The 15,160-nt window shown below is 37.2% G+C and overlaps 1 protein-coding gene across 1 annotated transcript in view; it reads left to right on the top strand.

Annotated features, from left to right (window-relative positions):
* BICC1 (BicC family RNA binding protein 1) overlaps window positions 1–15,160 on the top strand; it is a 108,416-nt gene that overhangs the window by 21,800 nt on the left and 71,456 nt on the right. Inside the window, exon 2 of the mRNA XM_086616751.1 lies at window positions 14,952–14,998. Coding sequence (XP_086472877.1) covers window positions 14,952–14,998 — 47 coding nt within the window. The remainder of the gene's footprint in view (window positions 1–14,951; window positions 14,999–15,160) is intronic.

Genomic DNA, 15,160 nt, shown 5'->3' on the forward strand with positions numbered 1-15,160 from the left:
ACAAGTTTCTTTCCAGTTTATTTTTGCATTAGCTTAAAGGATTTTGGTATTGTATCAGCTCTTCTAAGCAGGACTTTCGTAAGTCTTAAAAGTGGAAAAGAAGGAACTTTAATTTCAGAAATACTCAAGATTACTAGATAAATGAGTTGCGTAACTCAGAATTACAGTTGTCTAACCACAAAACAATGCTTTCTTGTTTACTTGTGGTTGCTAATTTAGCTTAAGCATTTCCTGCACTGCATCACAAGGTTGTGTAAATGCAGTTTTGTAGAATTTCTCTGGCTTACATATTTCTTATAAATAACAGCTTTAGAAATAGTTTTGTGTCCATATAAATGCAAATTAGCTAGTGGGGTCTAGATACTAGTCTTTGAGATCATACAGTAGGTAATGATTTGCCTGTGTGTAAGAGGAGTCTTATGATTTGAGTGACATATTTTGGGCCTGTTTGTGTAGGCAACATAATTTCAACACGAGTCTACTCTCCACTTCTTGACTCTTTCTTAAATGCCTCACTCAGTTCAATAAAGGTTCATTAATCCACAAAGGCTGGCTTTCAAATCTTGTTACACATACTCATACATGATGTTTATTTAGAATTAATTAGTCTGATACCCATGGCAGTTTTGTGATACTTGCTTTGACTGCTCAAACCTATTAGAGGTTTCGGTCCTGTGCAGGATTGCTTCCTGAGTGCTGGAAAGTGCAAATGGAGATTTTTATTTAATTTTTTTTTTTTCATCTTGCAAGTGTAGCAGTTCAAAGGCGTTACCAGGACTTTACAACCTCTCGGGAGCATTTCAGCTACCCTGTGGCAGGACCTTGCCCCTGAGAGGTGGAAATCACAAGGGATCTTATGGTTAGTAGATCTAGCTTTCTAAAAACCTATTTGTTAAGAGGTTTGGAGGAGCTTTAAGTTTCTATACATCTCCCATGTAGCCAGAATACATAATTTGGAAACCAAGAAAAATTGAGTTGAGCATGTTTGTGTATATGAATGTGTGGCCCAAAAATACATGTGGGGTTTGATGGCTGAGCTATAAAGTTGGTGATAATCTTCATTCCTAGAACTTGTTTGTATATTTTCATTTGTTCAAGTATAGCAAAATTTGCATTCTTGATTAATTTTTGTCATTCTCTTGTCCTTCAGCTCTTCATTCACTGTAGAGATAATAATGTGTTGTAGTTTTTCTGTAGTTATTGAAGAAAAATTAACTAGAAAAAGTTGGTGAAAGAACATAATGATTGTTCACCTGAAGTTCACAATGATTTGTAGCCGCTCTGGAAAGTTTTTGTGGAAGATTATTTGCTTTGATAAACATGTTGGTAATAAAAAGACACTCTACCAGTGTAAGTGCAGAATTTCTTTTGGAGCTGCATCTTTTTGTCCAGAAGAAAGCTTTCTCCTAGAGCAATTTTGTTTTATTCCTGGATACATGCATCTGCTATGTCTCAATCCAGTACTGTTGATATCTCTAGAGTTGTCTCAGTGAAGAGCCAGGTAGGATTTCCCAAATGGAGTAATTTAACTAGGAGATAAAACTAATGTAGTTGTTTGTTTTAATTTACTTTTGTCTAACTCTCTGAAATTGGAATGCTTTTGCTTGTCTGAAGTTAGCTGTCCTCTTTTCTGCTAAATGGTCTACAAGACTGAAGTAAAAGCTAACAAATTATGCTTAACAGCTAATGCAGTCCACATTGTCTAACATCACGTGATTTGAGCAGATATGGATGCCAGGCTCCCAGCTAAATTTCATCACTGCAATGTAAACCAGTGCGGGCTTTTATCTTACTGTAAACTGTATCTAGTTATCCTAATTATACAACATTTCTTTCTTCACTCTGTGTGTGTATGTTTCTATGTTTTTATTTATATGCATACACATAAACAGCATCGTTTAATGCTTTGGCAGCTGTATATAGCAGTTGTGTTTTTTAATACGGGAACTGTTCATAGAAAAAATCATGTAAATGTTGAAAATGCGGGCGTAAAAACCGCTGTGAAAATAAAACTTTCACCTTCGCTGGAAGGGTCTAGATGTCTGTTGTGCTTTGATCTTCTTACCTAAACAATTACTTCACTTCCTTAGCTTCTTAGAAAGAGAAAGATCTCGGTGCTTTGAGTAAACTTCAGTTTGCCAAAGTAGCTTATATTGCTGTGTTTTTGTGCTGATACATAACTTGGATTCCTTGCCAAGCTAATGTATGGGAAAATGGGTGAAAAATGAGTGCACGCTTTGTTGTGGTGGTACATAGCTCTGAACTTGATGTATGAGTAAGTTTCTCATTTCCTCTACCTCCGCCCTTTGGTGAGATCCATCCCACTCTCTCCTTTACATGACTACTTTGCAACTTCCACATGGATGTTATTTGCTCTATATGTTGCAATGCACAGAACTAATTTTATTTATTCTTGAGTGAAACAGACGAACTTGTTTTAATCGAATGTTATCTAGATTATGGTGATATCTAAGAATAAGCCAAACTGGGACAATTTTTTTCTGTCTTTAAAGCTGTGGACAGTACAAATTGGAAGTATCGAATGCATTACTGTAAGTTGGGTTACATGTTCAAATGTGATTTTTACCTTCTGTGTCGAAGTACAGGTTTTTGTCTTTTCTTTTTTTTAGCTAACTAAATACTTCAACGTGTTGCCCCAGTGGTTGTGCATGTACTTGTTTAAATCTGTTAATATCTTATGCTTTTCTTGGCTTTTTAAACTTTTTGTCCTTTGCTACTTATACTAGTTTATAGCCCAGTTATGCTTTTCATGAAGTATCTGAGTGGGTTTACATTTTTTTGCATGTAAACTTAGACCTCTGTCTTTTCATTCAGGGGGAGTAAAAGATATAAAAGGATCTGATTTAGCAAATGCTCAAAGCAACAGTTGATATCAAGTGGTTGCTGCTCAGTGGTAGTGTCAATAGTGTACTGCATTATAAATTTAATCTAGAATAATGACTCACAATCCTACCCAGAACTGGAAATCAGTTATTCTAAATTTGATAGTCCTATTCTAGAATTCCTCTGTAGTCGCATACCTTACATCCTAGAATTAGAATATACGAAAAATAAGACTGAACTGGATTTGATTAATGCTTGAAATATCAATGAAGGCATTTTATGCTTCTGTATGAAATGGAATTTTATAGGCTTGTAATATATCTCTATATATTTGATAATTAATAGAACTTACTTTCATGATGCCAATTACATGTAGTACAATAGGTAATGAACACTTGACCTCAGTACTAAATACTTTGTAAGGAAACTGGAGATGTGAAGCAAAAAGAATGAAAGGATCTGTGAATGGTGTCTGGGAAGGAATTTACATCTGAGGTGATCCATCTCTTTTCAAACTGATTAACACAAAATTGAAAAAGGCAGGTGTTCAGAATGCTGAGGTTAAGGGGGGAAAAATGATGCCAAGCAGCCTGGGTGTGTGGATTTGTGAGTGTGGTCTTTATCATCTGAGGTGTTACTGGCTGTGTGGATGTGCAGAAACAAGAGCTCTGATCCCTGGGAAAGGATTCGTAACATATATCCTTTAAAAACTCTGAGACTGTTGGTCTTTTTGTGCTGATAAAGAGACAAAAATGAAAAGACTGTTTTTTGGACAGAGAAAAGGAACTGTTTGTTTTGTTCTCCAGATACTTCAATTGCATCCAGGAAGCTAGAGAGTGTGTTAGTTGTTTTTTCTTAAAAAAAGGAAGAGACCTCTCAATTCCAGAGAATGTTTTTTTGTCCCTGTCCGTATGTATTTGCAGAATCTCATTCAGCATAATCGTTCCAGATAGGTGCAGTGTCTCATTGCTATTTGAAAAGTGTTTTTTTATCTTGTAGCTCAGTATGTAACCTGCATTGCAACAGACTTAAACTGGTTTCCTGTATAAAGCTTTGTCTTTTGACTTAATCTTGGCTTCTCTCCTGTAACTCCACATCTGTGAATGACTCATAACAAGCAGGACCATCAGAAAAATATTGTGTACATTTTTATCCAAATCTGTAGGGTTTTTGTTTCTAATTTTTTTACAGCCTTGCTACATTCTTCCCTCCCATGTAATGAATCATGCTGTATCTGTACGCATACCTGACCAGAAAAGTGGTTGTGCATTGAAAGTCGAATGCTAAACAAATAGAAAGAATATCCCCAGCCATCAGTCTGCTGAGAGCAGAGCTTTTGTATTTGGCAGTTATCCTCTGTCAGCCCCTGGGGCCTTTCTGATTATTATGATCTTCTTTCCCCCTGTAAACAGCAAGTTCTGTTAAATGGATTCTCTGGCTTGGGGGCAGAGTTGGATCTGTTGGGCACTGGCAGCAAGAGAAGTTCTGCCTCGTGAGGCACTCCAGGGCTTTGTTTTGAGCTTTCACAGCATCCAGTGACTCAAGGACAGCCCTGCTGCAGAGCTTTTTAGAAAAATGCCAGGCTCTATGTCTCTTACTTCTCTTACTCTTACATGAATATGTTTGCTAGTTTCCAGATGTGTGACAGCACGGGGTTAGCTCAGTCAGCTGTCCTGTCCCTCCTGGAATGTTTATGGTGTTGAGGCTGCAGGGAAGAGAGAAATGCTAGAGCCTAAAAGATGGGTCCTTGTCTTCTGTCTTTTCCTCTCACTAAATACCTTCCTAGGTGAACAACAGTCCCTAGATTCAGCCGGCTCATACGCTAGTAACAATAAGGGAGTCAGCTGAGGTAGGCAAGATAAAAGCGTGACTGGAATTGCTTAACTGCAGTGTTTTGATCTCTTCCCTTGTGTCAGGGAGTAAGCATATAGGAATGGAAAAGTCGGTTACTGGCATAAATACCTCTTCATTGTTGTCATGAGAAGTATTTTATAACAGCACTGAGTCCTATGGGATACTGGTGAGATTTTCCTACAGCTACCAGAGCAGCCCTTCTCCAGCTGTCTGCCCCAAAACTACCTCTCTTTGGACCATGAGTTAAGGGAATCGATGTTATCTAGACTGTGTTTAATGTGGGAGAGTGCTCTTACGGACTTCATAGCCGGCTGCTGACTGTTCCTCTTGGTTTTGTGACTACAATTGTGACTACAAAGGATTTGGAACAAGTGGAAGAAAAATGTTGCTTATAATTAAAAAAAAAAAAATCTGATGATAGTAATCTGGGAATCTCTTTGCAAAAAAATATCAAAAGTTAGGTCTCTGTGCTTGAAAATAAACCTCTTCACAAAGTGAAGAAAACCTCAGTTTGCCCATATCAAGTGTGTTCTCTGACTTTATATAGTATATCTGGAACTTTAACAGTGTTATTTAAGTCTTGGTGATAAAACAAGAAATAATTAAAATTATCCATTCTTAAATTTACTTTAAGAATGCTTACAGTAATGCACCAACTTTTTTTTTCTCGTTTCAGAAAAATATCCAGTATCTTTTACGACCAGCAGCCCTCTGGTTGGGATACCCTGTCTTAAATTCTTTCCTCCTTTGAATTCTCATCTCCTTTCCTACAGCCTGGCAGCTGACTATACTTTCTGCATGGATATTCTCCTGTAATTTTAACCTCTTAGAATACAGTTCAAGTGCTTACAAACTTGAAATGGAATCTTTGCGTTACCTTGGGACTCCTTATACTTTAAGGAAAATTCTAAGTTGTCTGTGTTTCTATGTTTTCTGGGTTTTTTTTTTGTTGTTTTTTTTTTTTTTTAAACTTCAGTGGAAGTTTGATTAGATAAGGAATTTCCAACAACCCCTCTGCTGCTCCGAGAAGCAGAGCCATTGATTGAATCTATCAGTCATGAAAATGAGGAATTCGAGAGTTTTTGAAGAAAAGTGTAGGATGTGTAGTGACTTCTGAAGAGACTCTTTACTCCTTGGTTTATCAGGTTATGGTTGAGCAACTGGATATTCTAAGGGAAAAGAGGCTTTGGTTTCAACTTAGATTTTGGCAGTGAGAAATAGAAAGGTGAGAACAGGCTCTAGAAATGCCACCATCAAACTAAAGAAGTTGGTAAAAGTGTGGATAAAGGAAGAGGACATTGAAAACTTTGTCTAGAAACATCAGCTGGCCTGTCTACTATAGGAAACAAGCAAAAGTCCTTGAATGCATCTGAAGGATGATGTAGGAGACTTCCAGAAATGTATTACCCAGTATGCTAATGTACAGAGCAGAGAAATGGGACTGCACAGTGTTGAGAGAGACTGCCAGTAATCATTTTTGCTTTTTGTCCTCTTCTGATCTATGATTGCAGTTCTATCTTAGCAGTCCTGATCAAGCTGCTAGGCAGAAAATTTTGTTACTAGGATTTCCATATGCAAGGAACGAAAAGCAGAATAATAGAAATGACAGCATATTTGGGGTTTTAATAGTGAACAAGTGTCAATCTGAGGCAGCTAATAGAGTAATTTTAATCAGGTAATACAGTGCTGACAGCTAGTCAGTCTTCCTGGCTTCGTTCTTAAGAGTGGCTGGCAGGAAGCGAAGCATTTGCTTCATTATCTTCGTTAAAATCCTAAATCTTGTGCCATGCACTCGACTGCACTCCATGTCACATAAGGAAGTGTTCTGTGGTTGTGTGGATGAGCTAGACCCATGTGTGCCTTTCAAAGGAGAGATCCCTAACAAGGAAAAAGGGGCTCCTAAAACAACCCCAACTTCACAGCCTGCTTTCAAGCTGTGACTTGGCTTTAAAAATAAATAAATAAACAGACTTTCTCTGCGCAGAGGCTTGGCAGACAGCTTTTTCCCTAGAGATAAATTTGTTTTACAAAATTAAAAAAATCTGTTGGTTTATATCAAAAATTTACAGTTGTTATGTATTAAATTATTGGTTCTGGATGGACTTGATAGTTATGCAATTCTAAAAATATTGATGGAGGAGGGGGAATTGACAAGGCAAGTAGCCTTCAGTGTAACTCAGTTGTTCTCCCCCCACATGCTGTTAATCATCAAATCCATGGAGTCCTGAAGGAAACTAGGACCAAATTTCTAGGAATACTTGTTAAAAATCAATGTTGTTGTAGTCTTTAGAGTATATATGTTTTTTTCTCTCACATTTTCTCTTGGCAATGTATGCAGAGGCAGTGGAAGTAAGCATAGTTTGTATTTAAGCTTTCCGTTTTTCTCTGCATTGTTGTTCTTATTCATCATAAATGAAGAATGAAACACTGAATTTTGGTTGTAGGATGTTTTAAGTAAATTACCAACAATCTTAATTTTAATATATTGTGCTGAGGGGAAAAAAGGTTATTGAGAAGTAAATATTCTAATAAGTGTATATGCCTGTATAGTCTTCATGATTCTGTATCTGAGAGTAAATGCGGGCTTAAGGGCAGAATGAAGAGTATGAATATCTTACCTGTCTGTGTTTACACGCACATTCAGATGATGTAGGCCATGATCCAAGAAACCTCATCCAGTTAGCAAGTAGTCCAAACAGAGGCCATAGACACTGAACTTCCAGGAGGCTCATAGGCACTGTATTTCAACAGCAGGGTAAAAGTATCCTATACTCCGTCTTTTTTTTCCCAGAATTAGTTATGTCTGTCAGAAGTTATAGCACATCTGGCCTCTTTATGGGTAGCTTAGTGCTGTCCTAACAGAAGGAGAACAGTGGAACCCACCCAAAAATGTCCAGATATTTAACAGTCTATTTATTGTCATTTACTGAGCATGCTGAAATTCTTCCAATTCTTCTTTTGGCTGCTCTACCAGAGGAAGAATGCTCCCATATAAACATTTTAAGTTTGTCTCATAGATATCTTTTTGTCTACATTGGTTTTGAGTATTTCTGCCCACTACCCCTGCAACTTATTAATAAAACGTGACAGTCTTATTTTCACCTTCAGTCGAAGAGTACTTTTGTCACAGAATATGTAGACATTGGGTAGTTTTTGTGATATTCCAGATATCATGTAGGTCCTGACTTGATAAATTTGTCAGCATGGTATATGCATAGGCACATTTTTCTTAGTTTTCTTGGTTGTTGAGTGGCCAGTAACTTCCTGAGTATTTTATGTTTTGTTTAGTTTTATTAGTTTTAGTTTAGTTTTTATTTTATTGTCTTTCTTTGCGTACCCCCCTTTTTTGATACCTGCAGTTGACTTTGTAGCTTTACTCTGACCTGTCTATGGTAAGCATCCTCAAAACCTAAAGGTTGCTTTATATATGAATTTAAGAAAATTTAAATGTCTGATTTTCATTTACTGACTCTGGAAAACTTGGTCATGTTTATGAAGCACTTGAGACCCTAAAATACTGAGATTGATGTGTTACAGGTTACTTCATGAAGTTTATTATAATAAATAACAAAGTGAGAAGGATATGTAATTGTTGTGTTAATAAAAAGCTATTAGAAAAATAGTATTCAAGGTTGATTGTTATGCAGATTTCTTGTTTGTTTAGGCCTTGTTACACTTTTTGCCAGACCCTTTTGTTTTAGTTGTATTGCCTCTCTATTTAGCTGCTTAGTTTCTAAGCTGAAAACTGAAAGTAAGACTAGCTTTGTAATTACAAGAAAAATGGAAAATTGTTTTGTTTGGATTTCAACAAATTCAGTTTAAGATCGGATTATTTTTCTTTAACAATGTGTGCTCTATCTTTTTGTTCCTGAAGGCATATTCTCAGCAATTTGGCTTAACTCTGTGGCCTGTGGGGTGGAATTCTTTATCTTGGCTTGATATAAGCAAGCTTTCAGATTATGTATGGGTTAGTGTCTGACTTTGTGCACAGGAAAACACAATCTTTTGTCAGGTGGTTTCTGGTTCAATGAAAAAAGTTTTTGGTTGGGGCATGATAACCAGCGTGGTAACTTCTGAGAAATAGCTCAGGCTTTCAATATGAATAACAATCCATTTCACTTAAAAAAAAAATATATATATATATATATTAAGTAAAAAACAACCTGGCTATGTAGCTAGGATGTTTGTATGGCAGTCTTAGAAAAAATCAAATCTAATTAACTTGAGGACAATCTTAACGTAAGTGTTAGGAACTCTTTCTCATTGAGTGGATAAGAAAGGATAACCAATTACTTACCTTCAGGTATTTTGTTCTACGGTTTCTTGAAATCTTGTTAAGTTGATTCGTCTTGCTAAATTAAAATAATATCTAGTTATCTCTCCTCTTAGAGTACTTTGATGCAAGGAATGATTTTGTTTCATCATAGCTGAAACCTGAAGAGCAGAACATGCTTTTATGTGTCTTACAAATGTAGTCTTTCAATGCAAATAGAAGAAGTAGTTTTAGTACTAATCAATGTAAAAGCGAATCCGCAAACATAGTACATTGTGTTTCCAATAACAATTTCAAGAGTTTAGAAGATGAGGCACAAAGCTAATGTGCAAGATCAGCACAAAGTTGCAATAATTCATTTAAACAAAACTTGACTTAATCAGTGTATCTTGGGTTCAGTCCCTGTAAAATATGGCCTGTATTGTAACTTTTTTTTTATAATTAAAATAACATTTGAAGTAAAAGTTCAAATTCATTTTTCCATGTGAACTTAGAAGAAATTACAATTAGGCTTTTTTATGATTTGGTGATTAAGTAGACAAGTGGTGTACTTCATGAGTACGATAATAGTTAACACCTGTTTCAACTGTTTTATATTTGTATTGGATGGAACTTCAGCAATCCAATATATCTTGAAAAGCAAAAACCTGATATAAAATATTTCATGGTATGGAAGAAATTATAATAAACAGAGTACAGCTTAAAATATAAAATGCTTATTATGCACATTTACATAGCCTTTCGTCTGTATTTCTGAAACCAATGTTACCATTTTGTGTAAAAAAAAAAAAAAAATCCTACTTTTTTGTGACGGTAGTGAAGTGATTATTCAATATCATAAAATAAATACTATTTCTAAGAAAACAGTGTTTTCTGAGTCGCAGAGATTGGCAGAAATCAATATATTAGTCAGTACACTGTATTAATTACCATTTGTGGCTTCTCTCAAGTCTACTCTGGGGACAGGGACCATTGGCAGAAGTGTGGAGTGGTTTCTCAAGGTGAGTAACCAGGCATGGCTTTCTAGAGCTCAGCTAGAAATCCTGCCAAAGCACTGGTGCTTCCCTATTTCTCATTAGAGACACTGTTCAGCAATTTTCATTGGACACATCTAGTTGAGTTCAAGGAGTACTTTCATTGGCTTGGTCACACTTTTGCTGTAAAACATGCTGTTAGAAAGCTAATTGCGCTTCTACTTGGGTCATGTTTGTGGTGCCCGGTCCTGCTGGCAGAGGAGCGAGGAGCCTGTGGTTCTGCAGAAGACTTAAAAAAAGATAATTTTGTCTGCTTCTGCTTATTGAAGCTGTGGTTGCCTAAACACCTTCAGCTGGCATATGCCAGAGCTGCTGGCTACGTGAGCCCTGAAGATCTCCTCCTTCTGCCCTTCACAGCTAAGTAGGACCAGGGGGGCTATTCCAGTAAATGCTACTTTTTATAGCAAGTCTGAAGCTAGACCTGGTCCCTGCCATCGCTGCACAGAAAGCCGTGCCATCAAACAAAGGAGAGCAGCATAAGGTGGAAGTGAGCAGGAAAGGTGATTTCTTTTGGTGGCTGAAAGTGTTCTTGTGAAACAGAAGTCTCTCTGTCTGCCACAAATAACTACCTGGACTTGTATTTTAAAAAAATTCTCACAACAACTGAGGATAGTGGGGCACTAGTGACCTGCAACTGTAGGAAGAAAACTCTAAAAGTGTTTTTAACCATTATTTGAAGTGGAATCTAGCAAGTCATTAAATAATTGTACTATTTCCTAAATCGGGATTAATGATCGTAAAGTGTAGGCATTAGTGTCACTTCTTAAGGTTATTTGTTGCTGATATGCTGGTTTGGAATCATTAATTCTGTTTGCCAAGTCAGAAGATGAGAAACTTTGTCTATTAAAATCTGAAAGCTTATTTCAAATTTAATGCTCAGATGCACGACGTTGTTCCTTCCATGCAGTGCAGGCATGGCGCTGCTGGCTCCCTTTGCCTCTCAGAAAAGGCTTGTTCTCTTGAGTGTTTGAGAACTTGCAATTTTACAGTTTTTTTGTTTCGTTTTTTTTTTTTCAAGAAAGCTTGGTTTCATATTCAAGTTTTAATGAATACTAGTAAGATTACTAAAATAATCTACAGGCGTACATCTGTCAGATGTAAATCTTGGGAGCTTCTCAATAGATATTTCAAGGAAGAGGTTTATTTTGAGAGTCAGAGTTAATGGTCTCAAGATTTGTTTACAAAGAAGTTGAGTTTAGGATGCAATGACCTAGCAGACTTTTTTTTCCTAAACACAAATTAACACTTGCTTTTATCTCAGTTTATCTGATCTGAGGTAAACCTCAATGACTTACGGAATTGCAGCTCGTTGTAGTGAAGGCTGTAGATGTTTTCTACTTTTAATGACTTGTGCATAAATTTCATGGCTCTGGAATGCTTCTCTTGCTCATTTCCCTGCAAAACATGCTGGTTTTGTCTTGTTGCTTGAACAAAATCTGTTTAGACTTTAAGTTATGAAAGCAATGGATAAATTTCCCCTTGTGTTTGGCTGCTCTTGCTGTTTTAAGAAGTGCTGGAAGTGTCTTTGCCTGTTTTGGAGAGGAAGAAGGGCTTCAAGACAATTTCACGTGAATAGTAAATGTTTTGCACACATGTTGGAAACTTTCTGAAACATAGGTACTTAGTTTGGAGGTAAATGTATATTAAAATGTCTGTAATTGTGGGTAGCATCCCAAAAATCATTAACTGCTGGTGAAATTTAATTATTCATAACTAATTTCTCTTCTTAGAAATACGAAAGCAAATTGTAGGAAGCTAACTAAAATAAAACAGTAAACAATATAATTGATACAAAGAGCTATACCAAGAGGAGGGATGGCAAAAGGAGGAAATAGCTGGAGAACAGCTAACCTAAAAGGAAACGTGATGTATTGCTTCACGTAGTTTATCTTGAAATTTTAGGCATTTGCTTTTTATAGCGAAAGATACTATCCGAAGTGTAACGCCATACTATAAGCTGCAGTTCTGAGCTGCTTTTTTAATTCGGTGCATTATGGAGATGGTAGTGACTAGATCGCCTTAATATACAAGAAGTATTCTGTATGAAAAATGATCAGAGACATCCCTCTTCATCCATTAAACACTGCTGCATCATGGGCATGAAGTGACAAAATACTACTATATTGCAGTATGGTTTTAATTATGTGAAGAACTGCTTTGAAGGTATAGAGACCTTAAACTTCGGTATCTTTTCCAAAAAGCATCATACAGTCTTTCCTGCCTTTTTGTGGGTATCATGAGACTTGACAAATGGGTTATAAATGGTTGGAGACCATCTGTTGTGCCATACAGTTTGTGGTGGGGCCAAGCTGTAAATCAGGTCACCAGAATGATTCAGCTTAAAAATAAACTTACAACAAAAAGCTTGGAATACGCTTTGTCAGCATTGTTTAAATGCCCTGCAGGGCGTCACTGCTATTATCTAAGCCATCTCTTGTTTGTATTCAATTTAGAAATTGTGTATTTGCAGCTGGAACAAAATCTGTCTATTCTCAAAACTGCATCTTCAGCCTTGCATCTGCCGTGGTCTCATCTCCAGTTTATCTCCCATACCCTCTGGTGAAAATCATGTTGGTCCCATGTTTCACTTGAAGTAGTGTGGTGGTACTCATTTCCCAAAAGTGCATTATTAGCTGTTTCTGAGTTAATGGAGGACTTGTAAAACAACAAGCATCTATGAAGTGGCTGCTGTCAAAAGAAAGTTGTTTTGCTGCTACTATCTGTAGGTTGTAAATCTGAAAAACTGATTGTTTTCTCTGCTTCTGGAACCCCTTGTTCTGGTGAAATGTGCACCCGTTTATGCTTCTCTTCGAGGCACTTGTGGATTTTAAGGGTGAGGAGGGCTTTGTTTTCTTCTCAGGCATGTGGAATTGCATGGACTGGCATTGCTCTACAGCATGGTGACTGCTTGACAGGCTTCATTCACTGCCTGGGCGCTGACCACGCTTGAGTTAAATAACACAAACTTCTGAACTGTGTTAGGTAAAACTTTGTAGTGTGTGCTTTCTCCATGGCATTTAAGTGGTGTTACTGATATTTTGAGAAGCCTGTTTCAGGTGTAGTGGCATTCCTTCCTCTGAGGCAGAAAAAGCCATCTCATGCCTCTAGCTTGTATCTGCTTGATTGCATTTGTTTTTAGGTTGTGTTACCTGAATTAATGTTAACTTAAGGGTTTGGAATTGCTTGTGTAATCGGAAGAGTGGGGAGAATTAAGTACCTGAAACAGAGTTTTGAAGCCAGGGTGATGTTGTGAGCTAGAGGTCTGTTTTGTACGTGAGAAATACATTAAAATCGCAATGACGATGAGTTTTTCAGCAGTCCAGTACCATTCAGGAAACTTTTCTTGCACTTGGGGTTCTGTTTGCAGGCATCCCTTTCTCCAAGGAAAAGGAAATTATCCTCTTCATAATTAGCTTGTCGTATTGTGTTTTGAATTGGTTGCGAGGTCTTGGGTCGCAACACGGATAAACTAGAACATAAGCTGTGTGCAAACAGTTGTATCATTTTAAGTGCAATCATTTACGTTAACTAAATATACAGATATTGGTTTAAGTACATACGGGAGATAATCCAGGCCCTAATCCAGGTCTGGCTCTTGAAATCACTGAATTATATGATTGCTTCTTGTATGCTTCCAAGTTGTGTTCTACAATGGTGTTTTGTCCTGCCGTTCTGGTGTTGGCTGTGCTGTTTTTGAAGAGTGCTCTGAAGGCTCTATACTTTGTTTACAGCCTACATGTATTTAGTTGTTATTAGCTCTTTCCTTTGTCAGCGTTGCCTTTTATGTAAATTTGAATGTCCCAGAGTGACCAGTACAGCCCTAGAGTACAAGGGGCGTTTCTGTGTGCTGGCCCACGTACCTCTGGCGATGCCTGTCTTACCTGCTCACCCTCACTGAAGCCGAGGTCCTGGGACCCCCTTCAGCTGTTCTTAGCTTCTTGCACTGGGTCAATTGACACGACCAGAGTTGTGTGGTGGATGTGAGGGGAAGGGCAATGTTCTCTGTTGTCTCTTCTCCAGACGGGATTGGTGTGAAGAGTGTTTTCTGATGGTGTTACTCTTTTCAAAGTCAAGATTTTCACCTTTCAGCTTTTGATTTCCTAGTCAAAGAGAGTTAACATCTCTTAGTTTCTCACTGTGTAACAAGTGCTGCTTTGCCCACCACTGCCAAGCCCTACTGGTAGCCATGTTCAGTGCTGCTTTTAGCTTTGCATCATCTTTCTTGAACATTGTTGTCACATGTTCAAATGTGCTCGTGCCTCTGGTTTGCACAAGGGCACCATTTCTAGTGGAAGTATCTAGGGTTGCCTTTTGGTTTTCAGCTGCTTTGAATATAGTAGCTTATAAGCATTGGGTGGTGGAAAGTTCATGTTGCAAAATTTCACTGGATAACAAGCAATTGAGAAAGGAATGTTTAACAGCAGTAGTAAGTATTTAGATTGTTGTGGTGCTTTCACAGTCTCAGTGAACCAAATAGCAGTAGCTCTGTATTTCACTTCAATTTAAAAAAATAGCAGAATAGAGGAAAAATATTTTTTAAATTATTCTGACTTATCGTAATGCTTATTCTTGTTTTGGTTCTAATTTTTAATCTTGATATAGCAAATCTTGTGCTCTCCTAGCATTCTTTTGATCATCTTATTGGTGGAATTGCATTGCAAAGTATGCAATGTGAATAAATCATTAGACTTAAATGACCGTATTTACTTTGCAACTAAAATAATGTATCGGTATACTATAGCTCTAGTATGCAAACACGAGCATCTGCTTAGACTCCATCTTAGCAAGTGATTTCAAAAGGGTTATTCCAGATAGTAGTTAGTTGTTGACAAAATTACCTGGAGTTATAATTTCACTGTAGCATGTACTCATTGGTAATTTCTATATGTAAACCTGTAAGTTTTCTCCTATGTATTTAGTAACTAGATCCTGCTTTTGTTTTACAGCTGCTGCAGAGGGCAAAGGGAAAAGTGGGGAAGACTTTTTTCAGAAGGTAAGAAAGGTGTTTTAATTCTATAACACCAATTGACTAAAGGAAAATTTATGCCTTTTGCTCATTCATGAGATCAGCTAATTAAATTTAATGTGCAGTTTCCACATAAAAATCTTTTAAAGACCTTTTTGTCATTTAATGTGTCTTCTGACTATCAGCTGT

Source organism: Tauraco erythrolophus, chromosome 9 (genome assembly GCF_009769465.1).
Source record: "Tauraco erythrolophus isolate bTauEry1 chromosome 9, bTauEry1.pri, whole genome shotgun sequence".
NCBI lineage: Eukaryota > Metazoa > Chordata > Aves > Musophagiformes > Musophagidae > Tauraco > Tauraco erythrolophus.